This window comes from Tympanuchus pallidicinctus, unplaced genomic scaffold, assembly GCF_026119805.1.
Source record: "Tympanuchus pallidicinctus isolate F22 unplaced genomic scaffold, pur_lepc_1.0 scaffold22, whole genome shotgun sequence".
NCBI classification, from domain to species: Eukaryota; Metazoa; Chordata; class Aves; order Galliformes; family Phasianidae; genus Tympanuchus; species Tympanuchus pallidicinctus.
Window position 1 is genome coordinate 37,995,758 of NW_026294739.1, and position 15,732 is coordinate 38,011,489.

General features: G+C 36.9%; 1 protein-coding gene across 11 annotated transcripts in view; it reads left to right on the forward strand.

The window, feature by feature from the left end:
- CHD9 (chromodomain helicase DNA binding protein 9) overlaps positions 1-15,732 on the forward strand; it is an 83,396-nt gene that overhangs the window by 63,797 nt on the left and 3,867 nt on the right. For 5 of the 11 annotated variants that reach the window (XM_052685211.1, XM_052685209.1, XM_052685210.1 and 2 more), the window contains 18 exons: positions 199-395; positions 976-1,175; positions 1,676-1,835; positions 2,558-2,647; positions 3,683-3,786; positions 3,906-4,023; positions 4,654-4,711; positions 5,029-5,071; positions 5,230-5,449; positions 5,545-5,747; positions 6,001-6,909; positions 8,810-8,973; positions 9,213-9,485; positions 10,251-10,419; positions 11,265-11,404; positions 11,889-12,110; positions 12,697-12,825; positions 14,526-14,630. In XM_052685211.1, the coding sequence (XP_052541171.1) occupies positions 199-395; positions 976-1,175; positions 1,676-1,835; positions 2,558-2,647; positions 3,683-3,786; positions 3,906-4,023; positions 4,654-4,711; positions 5,029-5,071; positions 5,230-5,449; positions 5,545-5,747; positions 6,001-6,909; positions 8,810-8,973; positions 9,213-9,485; positions 10,251-10,419; positions 11,265-11,404; positions 11,889-12,110; positions 12,697-12,825; positions 14,526-14,630 (3,504 nt within the window). The remainder of the gene's footprint in view (positions 1-198; positions 396-975; positions 1,176-1,675; positions 1,836-2,557; positions 2,648-3,682; positions 3,787-3,905; positions 4,024-4,653; positions 4,712-5,028; positions 5,072-5,229; positions 5,450-5,544; positions 5,748-6,000; positions 6,910-8,809; positions 8,974-9,212; positions 9,486-10,250; positions 10,420-11,264; positions 11,405-11,888; positions 12,111-12,696; positions 12,826-14,525; positions 14,631-15,732) is intronic. The other 6 variants (XM_052685214.1, XM_052685218.1, XM_052685213.1 and 3 more) reach the window with 5 other exon arrangements.

The following is a 15,732-nucleotide window of genomic DNA, read 5'->3' on the forward strand; positions in this document are numbered from 1 at the left end:
GGCATCGTGGTACTAAACTTTTTGTTGTTGTTATCTTAAATACCACAAAATATTATATGTGCTATACACGGATATCTTCAATGATGTGCAAAAGACCTATTTGTAACTTTAGAGACTGTTCATTTTTAAAGTAAATTCACCTACTTAAGCAAAACTTACCAACTGTTTCTCTAATGGGATTTGCTTGAAATTTTACAGAACAGCCTGGTTATTGATACCCCACGAATTAGAAAACAAACAAGGCCCTTCAGTGCTACGAAAGACGAACTGGCTGAATTGTCTGAAGTGGAGAGCGAGGGGGAGGATAAGCCCAAACTCCGCAGGCCTTGTGACCGTTCCAACGGATATGGAAGAACGGAGTGCTTTCGTGTGGAGAAAAACCTACTGGTCTATGGGTATGGCATATAGTGTTCTTTGTTCTGGGAAACAGTAATAATTTTAGAAGGTGCTTATATTTATGGAGTGACACGCTGGCATAGATCTTGACTGGTTAATAAATGTGTGTGCATATTCACTTTGTATATAGCCTCCTTACTGTCTGATGTGATCCTAAGCATTTTAAGATTTACGATTTTTGCAAAAGTTCTAAGTCTTGTATTTCAATGAAGTTTGAATAGGAACTGAAAATCTAACCAGTCATTTCTAGCATACTTAAGTCATGTGTTAGTTTTGTAAATAAAATCTTAGGTCTTCTCTCACCCACCCCCTCACTCACTCCCGCCCCCTCGGAAAGATAAATGACTGTGATAAATGAGCCTAAAACTATATTTTTTCTTCTAAGCAGACAAATTTTGTTTAGAGCAATTTCAAACAGTTTGTTGGGGACACTTCTTTCATATTTCCACTCAGTAAGTTAAGCAGAAGAAAAAAGTGGAATTCCTCTAGGATTTTTTGCTTTCCTTTTCAAAAAATAAGCCTGCAGGCTTCTGTAGTGTATGAATTTTAAGTGCTACTGTGTGTTTTTCTTTGGACTAGGTGGGGTCGATGGAGAGAGATTTTATCACATGGTCGCTTCAAGAGACAGCTAAATGAACAGGATGTGGAGATAATTTGCCGAGCTCTCTTAGCCTATTGTCTTGTTCACTACAGAGGGGATGAGAAAATAAAAAGTTTTATATGGGATCTGATTACTCCAACAGAAGATGGGCAAACACGAGAGTTGCAGAATCATCTTGGTAAGGTATTTTTTGCAGTTAAATAGCTTCACGTACACTTACCTCTGAATACTGCTGTAATCAAAGCTAAAAATGCTGCCTGAAAGTGTGCTGCTTGAAATATACAGAACTTACTCCAGATGCCTACATCAATTGATGGAAAAAGAAGTTTCACTTCTGCTTTGCTTTGGGTTTGATGGCAAATCAGAGTGCCAAATGGGTTGGCATACTGTGTGTAAGCTTTCTTTTCATTTCAATTCATAAGAAACTGTTCTTTGTCATTGTAGTTGACAACAGTTTATTTCCCCCACTCCTTGTTTGCCTTGAGTTTCTGAAATGTATTTGAGAGATGCTCTCAGACACGAAACAAAGAGAAAATGCTTCCTATTGAGAAGCTGTGAGGATAGTGTATTTTCTGTGTTGCAGGTCACAGTATTGCAGTAGGATTTAGTAACAGTAACTGTCAGAGGAGCTCTGTGCCTACCTATTGCTGTTACTGTATCATGTTTTAAATTATACAGGCCTGTCAGCACCTGTGCCTAGAGGAAGAAAAGGAAAAAAAGTGAAGACCCAGGCTAGCACTTTTGATATACACAAAGCAGAATGGCTTCGAAAGTACAATCCAGAACATCTGTTGCAAGATGAAGGATACAAAAAGCACATAAAACACCACTGTAACAAGTAAGCAGCAGTTAAAGTGTGAATGGTTTTTTTTGTTCTTTATGTGCAGATTTTTTCTTCTTGTCATTGTCTTCAGCTTTAAGATGCTCCTTGTTTTGCTATGAAGAAACAAATTTTTATGGTGTTTATTAGATTAGGTGTTCATGTTTAAATAATTCTGTTTTCCTTTACAAAAAAATGTATATATTTCAATGGTGAGGGGCTAGGCTGCTGAGAATGTGGGCTGGCTTGCTTGACTAGTAACAATGAATGAGCTTATTTTAGATAAAGGAATACTCTATAAGAAAACTTGTCATACTCTGCTTGCAAACTTCATAGCTGTAGTCAAGAACTGAGATAAAACAAGGAGAAGCCACATTAATTAAATTTCTAAGTGAGGAGGAATGAAAAGGAATGTAAAAGATGTTTATTGTCAGCTCAGTGAAATATTTCTAAGGGAATCTTCTGAATAGGAAAAGGGAAATATTGTTTTTGTTCTTAACAGTATTTTATGAGGCAAGTGAGGGGTATTCTGCTCGATGAAAGGTTCTTTTTTTTGTTTTGTTTTGTTTTTTTGTAACGAAACACCAGCAATAAAGAAGTGCAAGGTGGAGGAACTGGAGCTTGTCTCCTCTCCTAACTGAAGGAAGTGTTTGAAAGTTTTGTGGTGTTATTTAAAAAAAGACAGAACAACAAAAAAAAGCTTTTAGAGTACAAATACGTTTCTTTTTTTTTCCCTTTAGGGTCTTGCTTCGAGTAAGAATGCTGTATTACTTAAAACAAGAAGTGATTGGTAATGAATTTCAAAAAGTGTTTGATGGAACTGATGCCAGGTGAGCTATATGGAGGCTTTTTTTGCTTGTTCATTTTAAGTGTAAACTTATGAAATGAAAATGGAGTCTTTCCAGATCTAAATAAGAGTAGTTGTGAGGAAATATTTGTCTATTTAGGCTCTGGGAGAAGTGCTTTCATTTGCTCTGTCCACAAAACGCTTTGTATGTACTCAATGTGGAGAAGTCTTGACTACTATGAAATGGGAAACCTATCAATGTATAGTACTATTAAAATAAAATAGGCTGAAAAAGTAAGTGAAAGATGAAATTATATACCTTACATGCTAACTGGTGGGTTTTTCCTTGATCTTTCTGCACACTTCTGGTTAAGTGCTGCATATTTCGTTGTTATTTTTTACTTAACTGTGGAAGTACTTCTGCCTGGGAATTCTTGCACTCAAAACTTCAAGAATTTGTGGTGGATATAAAGTTTTAATTTGATTCAGAAAGCTGTTATAAATATTCACAAAGAAGTCTGCCTCATCCCATTGAACACAGAAGCAGATAATTTTTGGCTTTAAGTTTTGTAAACTCAAACTGCCAACCCAAAGTTGGCAGAATATTCAGAGAAAGATTATGATATGTTGTTTCTGTTTCAATACTCTTTCTCTCTTACTGGTCTCTGTCAAATATAAATTACCAAACTATGTGTCTTGTGTTACTGTTTTTATTGATTATAGAAGTGAAGAAATGCATTCCTCAGTTTCGTTAGGTTACCAAAACAATTTTTAAAGCTGAGCTACACAGTATAGCAATATTGTATGTACCTTGTAGCAGCATGGCCTTACATTTGTTAACTCTTAGTTGCTTTTAAATACCAAAGTGAAATTAAAAATTTAACTTTTCAATCCTGAGAATCTTTACAGTCTTCAAAACCTTTGAATTAGTTTGTTGGACATGGAATGTGTTATGTGTATTTGAAGAAAGTAGTTTGAAAACCCTGTATAGCATACAAATTCCAAAGAAGAAAAAGAAAGAAATGTGTTGCTCCCTCTGAATATTACTGATGTTGGTGCTGTTGGTGAATCTCCATAGTGAAATTGATGTTTGGGTCCCTGAGCCAGATCACTCTGAAGTTCCTGCTGAGTGGTGGGATGCAGAGGCAGACAAATCCCTTCTAATTGGAGTTTTTAAACATGGTCAGTAACACGAATGACTGCATGTGTACTCCCCTCCTCCCCCCAATACAAATGGCTTTTATCTTTTTTTTTTATAGCCCACTTTAAAAATTGAATTTTTGCCTTTTTTTCATTTATAGGTTATGAAAAATACAACACGATCAGAGCAGACCCGGCACTGTGCTTCTTGGAAAGGGTTGGCAAGCCAGATGATAAAGCAGTTGCTGCTGAGCAGAGAGCAAATGATTATATTGATGGGTAGGGGTACTTCAAACTGGGCATGAATGCTTTGAGTCCGTAACGTAACAGAGACTGAATTTGTGTGTCGTCATTCTCTTCTTAGCTGGCTTTATACTAGTTTGGTGTCGTTGTTCTGAAGAATACTACATTGAGCAGACTTAAGAAAGCCATAACTGAACTATTTAAATCGGGAATTTCACAGTTAAGGAAAAATATAGCAACCTGGTGTTGAAAGGACCGTGCTTTGTGCTGCTGAAACAGAAATATCCATTAGGTTGTGAAGTTCAAAAGCCTTCAGAGGCAGAGTATAACAGATCTATTTCAGGTTGATCAGCTTGGTGTAGTATTTTTGTGCTGTTAACCAGTGACCCCAGTAGATCCATTTGAGTACTGCTGATAAGTGCAGAAAGGGAGACCTTCCTTTGTTCCTTGCTTAATCAGTGATACTAGCAACTGTACTCATAAGGAATAACTTATGAGAGAGGAGGCAGGTTTCAAGTCGAAGTTGTGTGGAATGTTTTCCTTGCTTCAAATAAAAGATTTAACACTGTGTGTGTAACTAAATTTAAATGAGATTTGTTTGTGACTGAAAGAGTGTAAGCTTTTCAAAATATTAAAATAGTTTCTTTTGTCTTGAAATTTTAACAGAGACGTCGAAGATCCAGAGTATAAACCAGCACCAGCAATGTTTAAAGATGACATAGAGGTATAGTAGGCATCTATTAATAGCTCCTTTTAACACATTAGAATGTAACATTTCCACCTTTTTTTGAGCAAATCAGTACGTTTTTCTATATTTGTCTGAATTCACAAGCCTTACTTCCTGTTTCTCTATATTTGGGCATGGAGAACAGGAGAAAATTCTTGTAGAATTGTGTTGTGTGCCTTGTTAGCCATTTAACCAAAATGCACATTACTGTTGTTCTTTGTCATATTTGTTAGAATGAACCTTTTGTGGACAAGTATCAAAATCCCTGGTGATGTATATGTTTTTTACTTTATTTTGCTTTTGTTTTTCTACAGGATGACGTTTCATCCCCAGGTGATTTAGTAATAGCAGATGGAGGTAAGTAGACGCAAATTGAAATATCTACACTTAATTTTTAATTGCTTTTTAATTCCCTTGGCTTTTAGCTAAAGTGTATTTAGATTGCCTACTGTAGAACCATAGGCAACAGCAACAATTAATTTTTTTCTTTCTCCTGTCACTCTGTTTTACTATAGATGGGCAAATGATGGAAGGTGACAAAATCTATTGGCCAACTCAGTCTGCTTTAACAACGCGTCTTCGCCGCTTGATAACAGCTTATCAAAGAACAAGCAAAAATAGGCAGGCCCAGCAGATCCAGCCAGCATTCCCAGTACAAACTAGTATGATGCAGCCTCCATATGAAGAAGTTACTCTAAATCCAAAGATGGCTGCCAAAATAGAAAGGCAGCAAAGGTATATGCGTTACACAGTTAGAAGAAATAATAGCTGCTAACTGAATGATACGGTGAAGAAAATTACAGTATTTACTTTTTTCCTTGCTGGTAAAGGTGGACAAGAAGGGAAGAAGCTGACTTCTACAGAGTTGTGTCCACATTTGGAGTGGTATTTGATCCTGAACGGGGACGGTTTGATTGGACCAAATTCAGAGCTATGGCTAGGCTGCATAAGAAAACTGATGAGAGCTTAGAGAAATACCTGTATGCATTTATGTCAATGTGCAGGAGAGTCTGTCGTCTCCCCTCAAAAGAAGGTGGGTGTGTGCTTTCGTATCTTTAGTTTTCTCTTCAATTTCTGTTGCTAGTGTTTACCTTGAAATCACATGTTCCAGAATAAAAATGGAGGAAAAGAAAATAAGGAAAGATCTTAAGTGAACTGTAAAACTGAAAGCTTACAAAGAGCAGTATATCAAGTTACTTAAGCCATGTACTTGTGGTGTTGATTTGTGGTTGTATTTGTTTGGGTTTTTTTGGCCAGATTCTCATCTTTGTTTTGCTTTATTATAGAACTGGTAGACCCAAGCATTTTTATCCAGCCAATTACAGAGGAGCGTGCCTCTCGGACTTTGTATCGCATTGAGCTTTTAAGGAAGGTGCGAGAACAGGCTCTTAGACATCCACAGTTATTTGAACGACTAAAGCTATGTCAGCCAAACCCAGACTTACCTGTCTGGTGGGAATGTGGGACTCATGACAGGGATTTACTTATTGGAGCTGCTAAACATGGGGTTAGCAGGACAGATTATCATATTCTTCGTGATCCTGAGCTCTCATTTATGTCTGCGCAGAGGAACTATAGTCAGAACAAAGTGGCACTGTCAAGGACTTCTACTCCACTCTTACATCAGTATCAGATGGCATTATCTGCTTCTCCTCTTACACCTCAGTCAAGATTGCCAGATGCTAAAGTGAATACTCCTGAGGACATGAAAGTTAAAACTGAAAATCTGAAAGAGGATGCTCAGTCATCTGAAGAGGAATCTATGTCTACAGAGGAGACGCAGACAGTAATGAAATCTGAGCCTCTGAGTCCAAAAAATGGCGCACCAGTACAAAATACAGAACACAAACCTAGCGTGAAGATTGAAACAGACAGGCGCATGGTTGCAGCAAGGACAGAGCCTCTAACTCCAAACCCAGCTTCCAAAAAACAGAGAGTCAGCAAAAGAGGATCAGACTCTAGCTCTGACTCAGACTCTGACTCAGATAGATCATCCTGTTCTTCCAGGTCATCTTCTTCATCCTCTTCATCTTCCTCATCTTGTTCACACTCTCGATCAGGCTCTAGTTCTTCATCATCTTCATCTTGTTCTTCAGCATCTTCATCTTCATCATCTTCATCCTCATCATCGTCGTCGTCATCATCGTCATCGTCTGAAGAGAGTGATAGTGATGAAGAGGAGGCACAAAAACGTGGTATGTGTAGTCTTATTTCTGAAGTACGATTTTCAAACTGAACAGATTGACTTGTTATGGAAAAGGTCCAAAAAAAGGACATTAAATCCTGCGGGAGTAAATGTAAACTTTTGATTATTCAAGTGAGTTAAAGAATTTCAGATCAGTATTTTATTTCTGATTCGGTGCCTTGGATTGAGGTAGTTCAGCTTTGTTGACCAGTTAACTACATCAGCATACAGTGCATGTGGCTCACGTATGGGAGGAGAGTTGAATGGCCAGTGTTTTCTGGAAGTGTATTTTGTATATGTTCCCTGCTACTGTTTCTCTTTCTTGCTTAATGCAGAGATTCTTTCGGTTTCCCTGTTGTTGTTTTTTCACTCTTGCTTACCTGTCTCTGTAGCTCCCTCATTGTGTTTCTAGGAAATCTGCAATAATTCTGTACAAGTTACAGAGTGATGTAAGCTATATTTTCTTGTAAGTTGGATGTGGCCAAGCAGTGTACTTACGCTGAAAATCTACGATTTAACACATTACTTCTAGAAATGCTACAAGCATCTCTAGAATCTCTTGCCATGTTCAAAATTAGAATGTGAAACGCTTTCTCTACCCTGTGATAACAAACGGTAATAGAAAAGTAAAGAGAACAAAGTTAGGCATGGCATTACAGTATGAAGTAAATACGCTATTTTTTTCCTGGTAGCTCAGGCAAAATGATGTTGTGCAGTTAGATGGATCCTTATGTTTGAGGAAATCACAGATGGAAACTTTAGAGTTTACTTATTGGGAAAATGATTCTTGGGCAAGTGACACTTAGACAAAATGATGAAGCTGCTGCCTGTAGCAGTGGAAGGTTGTATTCAGAGGGAACAGTTGTATGAAATTTAAAAACAGTGAGAGAAAAGGAAGGAGTAAATGACATAGCTATTTCTAAGTGGTGAATACTAAAACATGTGCTGCAAGTCAAAATATTAGTCTCACTTTCTGCCAACTCAGTCTGTTTAAGCAAGCAATCATGCAATCTTCAGATTGCAAAATCTTGTAAATCAGCCTTCCTTTTATTTTGGTTATTTTATTGCAAATTGGAATTGAAGAGATTGGAAAATGCGGGAAAACTTTTCTCAGTTTCATCTGAACTTGTTTTAAGCCATGTTTTGTGGCATAATATTCTATGATAGTCATGGAACCTTTGGCTTATTTTCTATATTGGAAACATACTTAAGAGAGGGTTTAAAAAAACAAACAGATGATTTGATACATCGCCATTCCAAAGGACAAATTTGAGTTCTGTATAATTGTCCCTCAACAGTCCTGCTCTTTTTGCAGACTTAGTATTTACCTTTTCTGGAAGCACCCTCATGTTTTCCCTTGTCAAGTGAAGCTTGCATTGTCTGGATGGAGGAAGAAGAAAAATAATTATGAGAATTTAAATGAAGTCTGTGGACATACTGGAAAGTTACTAAGGGAAAAAAATGTCTGTGATTAAAGTGATTCAATTCTGCAGAGGCAGTTTTCAGGATGTGTAAAGTAGAGCATCCAGTGTTACATCCAATAACAGAAATGAGGGCACTTTTATAACTAGTATCCCAACAGATTTGCCACATTCTTGTCGTAGACATCTTTCTGTTCAATCTGATTCTCGCTTGCAATTGAAATACAGTACAGTAAGTAAGGACTGCCTTTCAACTTATTCTGTAGTGTGCCCATTTTCATTTTTATGTTCTCAAAAAGTTAACAGAAATATGTAGGAAATGCATATGCTTGGAAAAGTATCAGCAGTCCTACTCAACTCACCAGTTGTTGAGTATAATTATGTTTGGTCTTTCTCTGAACCTTGTTTTACGTGTTGTTCACCTGAGCTTCTTACTATGAGTGTTTTTTTTAACTTCCAATATGAAGTTATACTGGTGGTTTTATTTAGCAGAAGGAACCCCTCATATAAAAGCATATGATGAAGAGAGTGTAGCTTCTCTGAGTACAACACACGATGAGACGCAAGACAGTTTCCAGATGAATAACGGGACACCAAATTCCACTTACCTCCTACAAGGTGGATACATGTTGGCTGCATCTTACTGGCCAAAGGCAAGTTTATCATATTTGAAAACGAAGCGTATAGGGGAAGGTGGGCTGTCACACCACTCTTCAATTGAGTATGACAAAACCGTATCACAGAAGCTGTGGGAAGATAACTGGAGGGGGGGGGCGGATTTTCATTTGAGGATTATTGTGCTCTTTCGAGCTGTTTTTGAATAGTCAAAATCTGTGGAGTTTGATCTCTAGTTTGCATTACTCTTGTAAAAATGCTTTCTCTCTTTTTTTAGGATCGAGTTATGATTAACCGGCTTGATAGTATTTGTCAAACAGTGTTGAAGGGTAAATGGCCTTCAGCAAGAAGGAACTATGACAGCAATACAGTGGCATCTTTCTACACAACCAAACTTCTGGATAGTCCAGGTGCAGCTACAGATTACAGTGAGCCCGGTGCACCAACACCCCCTCTTGCAGCTGTTAAAGAAGAATATGATCAGTCACCACAGATGTCAAAGGTGAAGAAGCATGTACGAGAAAAGGAGTTTACAGTGAAAATCAATGACGTATGTTTATTTTTATTGCCCTAGGACCTGATTGCGATTGCGGTGTGCGGCATGCTTTACCTGCAAGTGGCTGCCTGCTCTTACTCTCACTTCCTTCACACACTTGTTTGTGGGTATTTGGGTCTGCTTTTTCTGGGCATTGAGTATTTGGGGTTTTTTCAGTTTTTTTTCTTTTCAGTTTTCAAAACCTCTGGAGGGAAATTTTCATTATTCTTCTCTCTGAATTGAATTAAATTTCTGCTTCCTCAGCCAGCCTGTTTTATGCCATTTAAAAAATAATAATAATAATAATATATGAACAATATTTCTACTTTTTGGCTTTTTTTTTTATTAATATTTCAGCATATCCTATTCAGCAAGCACTTTCTATTTTTCATGGATGTTTACAGGTAAATTTTGCACTTTAAAATGTAGGCTAGATGCTTCAAACATTTTTTTTAAACCTGTATTTTTGAGACCTGTTGATAGCACATAATACAAGAAACGTCCCCTTGTAATTGAATTTGATGCTTATTTAGAGAGTTCAGCATCTGCATTTTTTCAGTTAAGTGGGCAGGTAACCTAAAATTTATAGGCAATTCCATGAAGTTTCTGGTCAGCTTCCATCATGTGGAGGAGAAGTAGGACTAGTTTTAAGGCCTGGTATATGGCTTTTCTTCTTCCTCAACTCCTCTGGTGTAAGCATTTGTATGTGAGAATCCTCATTATGAAGTAGTCATTTCTGCTTCAGAAGAGACGCTTCTAACCCTGGGATTTATTTAACAGGAAGGTGGTTTGAAATTGACTTTTCAGAAGCAGGGACTGTCTCAGAAAAGGCCATTTGAAAGCGAGGAGGGTGCACTGGGACAGCAGCAATACCTGGCGCGGCTACGTGATCTCCAGAATGCTTCAGAAACCAGCCTTGTCAACTTCCCAAAATCACTTCCTGAATCAGGTATGTACTGTGAATTCCCAGAATGTCAGAAGGGCATAAGGATTGGTAATAAATCTTCTGTTTTCTGCTCTTCTGTTGATCTGCACGTATAGGCAGTGGAGAGAGATGCTGGCTGTGAAATGTATTCAAAACTACAGTGTAGAGCAATTGTGTGCAAGTTGTTAGGGAGTCTAGGCACCTAAGTTGGAGCATGGAATTGGACCACAAGTACTTTCACAGTCAGTTTTTTGTGACGTTCATTTAGTTGAAGGATGCCATTATGTATAATAAATCCTCCTGTAAGAAGACCTTAATTACTGTAAAGCACGTCACTGTGTGCTGTAAGTGATCAATTAGTCAGAACATACTGTGTCTAGTTTGGAAGTGAAGCTGTAAAGTTCCAGGCTTATGCCTCTGTTATTTGTTTTGCACTCTTCGTCTGATTTCTTGTGTCTCATGTAATGAAAAAGTTGAAGGCAATAGTCTGAAACAAGTTATTTGGCTTACAGCCAAACATTCAGAAGTTATTTTCATAATAAGCAACAGTAAGTTGGCATTGTCAGTGTGAAATGAGCTTGAATCAAGCAGTTAAAATTTGGATTAAAATATTTGTAGCATTTGTGCTGGGTTTTTCCTTTAGGTCAGATGCTGATCAAATGGCTGTAATTCATTGAGTTAGCATTACACATGCATATGAAAAGTCTCTAAAAATATCATCCTTCTATTTGTAGTTTTTTTATATATTACATGCAGAAATTATCTGCCCTAGTACTGTATCAATTTCATTTTCTTTCATTATTCAAATACGCTCATTATTATAAATAATTTAAGCATCTGACATAAATTTTGCTGTGTAATTTGGTTAGGTGCTTCCAGTCACTTAACAGCCAGCGCCAATGGAGTGATAGTCGATAGTCAACCTGTACTCAAAAAGAGAAGAGGGAGAAGGAAGAACGTAGAAGGAGTTGATGTTCTCTTTGTAAACAGAAATAAGCAGCCCAATCATGTAAGTAAAGTTAAATCTTTATCCAAAAATAAGATCCAGATAACTGTTGATTCCTTAACTGCACGTAACTGTCAACATTCAACAAAAAGGTTTTTTTCTCAACTGTTTTTTTCTGAAATTGTTGTGAATTTTGTCTATTGCTACACGAGTAAGAATTGGTGGAGTTTTGCTAAACGTAATGAATGTAAAACAAATAGCACGTAACAATAATCTTTTTTAAAATAGTATTGTTAAGCTGTAATTAGCAGCATATTATTAGAAACTCAGTGTATGGCATAGCAACACTTTTTACATCCTTTCCTGTGACAGGATCTGGTCTTAGAGGGACTTAAAAGGAGCTATCTTCATGTGCATGTTTTGTCTTTCTGAGTTCTTCAGGTTGTGTTTAATGATCTGCAGGACACTGGCCTTCATTGTATCATAAATGAAGTAATTGTGATTGTTTTCTGTGGAACGGTTAGAGCCATGTTTTGAATTTCTCCAGGTAAATCCAGGTATTAACTCGTGTCAGGTTGCTGCTGGAATAAGCCCAGCACTCAATTACACGCAGTCTCAAGGCATGCTTGATGCAGAGAGTCCAGTTCCTGTTATTAACCTAAAAGATGGAACGAGGCTGGCAGGTGATGATGCTCCCAAAAGGAAGGATTTAGAAAGGTGGCTGAAGGAACATCCTGGCTATGTTGAAGATTTAGGAGCTTGTATTCCTGTGAGTATACTTTCAGATCAACTAACAGCAAAATGTATCTCATAAAATGTATTTAAGTTGATAATGCATTTTGCATGGAATTATTCTTCATTTCTTTGCTCTTTTGTATTGATTAGGAAGGAGAAGATTTTTTATTTTTTCTTGAGCAATTTGATTTTTGCCAAATACATTACAAATACAATTGCTAAGAAAGGTAACACTAAGCAAAGATTTGATCCTTGTCTAGTTTTACATAGGATTTCAAAAATATCTAAGAAGCCTCCTATTATAGCTAAAATGATTAGTTAAGTAGAAATTATAGGAGCTGAAAATAACATTTCAGCATAGTAATACGAAAGGTTATTTGTTTGAAGAATCCCATTACCTACATTACAATGGTACGATAGTGATGTTGTGAGTATGACTTTCTCATGTTATTTCTTAATTAAAACTTGGTTAATGTGGCACAGAACACAAGGAAGTATTATTTATGACATTCTCTGTTGGACAAAGCTCTGAAACAGAAAAATATTTCTGAAAGCCACTTTACTGTTTTAAAAGCAACTATATCAGAAAAATAATCGACTTTTTAATTCCTTTATAACAGAGGATGCAACTGCATGAAGGGAGGCCCAAACAAAAACGACACCGTTGTCGAAACCCTAATAAACTAGATGTTAATAGTTTGACTGGTGAAGAACGTGTCCAGCTCATAAATAGAAGAAATGCAAGAAAGGTATTCATATTAACTGTTTCCATTCATATGTTTTCCAAATGAAAAGTTACCTGAAATGACAAACTCCTAATATTTTAGCAAGTGTAATACTGCGTACAAGTAAAAGGTTTTGTGTACAGCTTTCTTGCAATACAAGGAGGTCAGTTAGAATCTTTTAGCAAGCATTTTATAACTAAAAACATATATGATACTTTTAGGAACTTCATGGTTTACATTCAGCCCAAGTTGAGCACGTCATGTATTGCAGTGCTTGAGCCATTGATTAATACAGAGTCATGCCCACTGTATTAGTATGGCCCGGAAATTTGTTCTTCAGTGTTAAAAAATTACTCTTCTGTACTTTACTGATCTAATTTAACTATTGGACTTGTTACAGCAACTTTTTCAGGGAGAATTCTTATTTTCTGTATAATCTTAATTTGCTTCAAGATGAGCGAAAATTAGCATGCTTTTAAACTTGAAACAATTTATTATAGTTTATGTTCTGAAAAGGAGTTTCACACATTCTTAATTTTGGGCACATTATCTCGTTTTGACATTACTACTTCTTGATATGATTAATATTATATTAGTAGTCCCTTCGAATTACTTAAATCCTGTGCATTGGATTATTTTGTATTTTTCTTGTTTAGTTCTCTCTGCCATTCAGCCTTTATGGGTGACCAGTGTATGTATATGTATATATATATATATATATATATATATATATACACACATACATACACTGGTATATATTCCCTGTAATATACACATACATACACATATATATATTCCCTGTAAATCAGACTGCCAGGCTAAGTAGCAGCTTAACAGGGAACAAAAGCAGGAAGGGGATTTTTGTCTAAAATCTTAACAGTGGAGGATAGAAAGTCAGGTGCTTAACACAAGTTTTCAAATAGGTGATTAAACTTTGGGAATGGCATAATTCATTTGAAAATAGGATTTCAGGAAGGCTGAAAGGCCATATTCAAGAAAAGCATATAGAACATTGCTGTTTATGGAAGAATTGTAGAAAAACATGTGGGATGGTATCTTTGAATGTCAATGGTAATCCTAGAGGAGCAATCCAGTGAGTCTTTGAGGTATTGCATTGACATCTGGAGCATTTTCTCCTGTTATGCAGCTGGCTTGTTTTTCTCTTAGAGAGTAGTTGCAAGAAAAGCAGTTTGTTTTTTATGCTGCTGTTAAGGTCAGAAGCTTTGGCACCTGTAGAGGAAAGTGAGGCAGAATTGGAGTCTTTAATCTCTTCAGTGCATTGAGATAGTTGCTCTGAGAAGGAACCTGTACAGGAGCTAGTCTCTTGAAAAATCGACACTATAGTAAGCTATGCCCAGAGGAGTCTTCAAAGTTGATGATGAATAAATGAGAGATTTGATCTTAGCTTGCTGTAAGAGCCTGTTTTCATGCTGGCTTTTTGTTCTAATAGATTTCCACACCTTAGGTGAAACACTTCCTCTCTGTTATGTTTTTCAGTTTCCTCAGTTATAAGCTGCCTCCAACTTGTCTGCATCACCAAAATCTTCAAAACTCTACTTTGCATAAACCAACAGAAATCAATTAAATGCATTGATAATTTTAATTAAGACTGTGTATTCCATTTTATGTAAAAAGTGAAAAACAAAACAATGTCAGTTAGGATTCTTGCCTTTCTTCCTTTTCAAAAGAGAAGTATTTACTGACTGCCGTCTTCTGTTTCCCAGGTGGGGGGTGCATTTGCTCCCCCTCTGAAGGATTTGTGCAGGTTCTTGAAAGAAAATCCAGAGTATGGAGTGGCTCCTGAATGGGGAGAAATTGTAAAACAGTCTGTGAGTATTTGCAGAATGAGATATTTGTGACATGGTGGGGGAAGGCAAGGCTTTCACTTCTGATATTAAATTCTGTTAAATGTGGAGTATGAGTCAGTGTTAGCTTTTTTCAGCCACCTTGGCTCCCGAGAATGGTGTGCTGGCACAGCTGTGAGTAGGAGGAAGAGAAGGGACAGTAACTGTTAACCCTAAATTAGAGATCAGAGATTTAGTTCAAGGTGCTATAATGCTGTGACATTTTAATCTTTTAAAGGTTACTTTGAAAGTTGTAAGAAAGGTGTTTGGCTCACAGAATATTTTCTTATTCTTAGAGACAAGAAGATAAATCTGATTTTAAATATCTACTTTCACTTTTTAGTTGGTTTGCTTTTAAGAAATTAATATCACCGTACAGCTATTTCTTTCTTAGCATTTCACTCTTCCTAGAGATTGTATTATTAGCTAGAAACTAATGCTGGGATTCCAGTAGGAGGAACCAAGGTTAATATGTGAATATGCTGTTAGGAGTAGGTCTTTACAACAACTTCAGTTTTGGCCACGCATTCCTTCCGTATGGATTATCAGCGGTTAGTGGTAAGAGCAGCATACTGCTTGGTTGTCCCACCCAACTTTCTTGCTAGCAGCAAGATGTATTCAGTAAGTGGCTTTTTCCCAGATGCTTGAAAAAAGTGCATCTAAGTGTCTCACGTTTGTAGGCAGATATGAGCTTCTATGCATATTTGTACATGCACAGTGTTACATTCAGACCATGGTTAACATAGAGCTTACAGAAATGTGTGCATTTACGGACAGAATTTCTGCATGTTTGCCTAGGTCAAATAACTGTGCAGCTGAATGTTAAGTCTTAGGCCATGCAACCGTAGACATATAAACAAATCTGTTCCCGTATTCATTTTTCATTTTCAATCAATTGTTAGGGACAAATATGGAAAACTGCTACAGAGGAAATAATACATGTTTATGCAGTGCTTACATAAGGAGGGCATACGGAGGTGAGGTAAATACTATGAAATCCTAAAAAGAAGCTATCTGAATTTCATTTTAATAGAATTGCACTTGAGTCTCTATTGTTCATTCTTGAGTTAACGGATAAGGTGAAGTA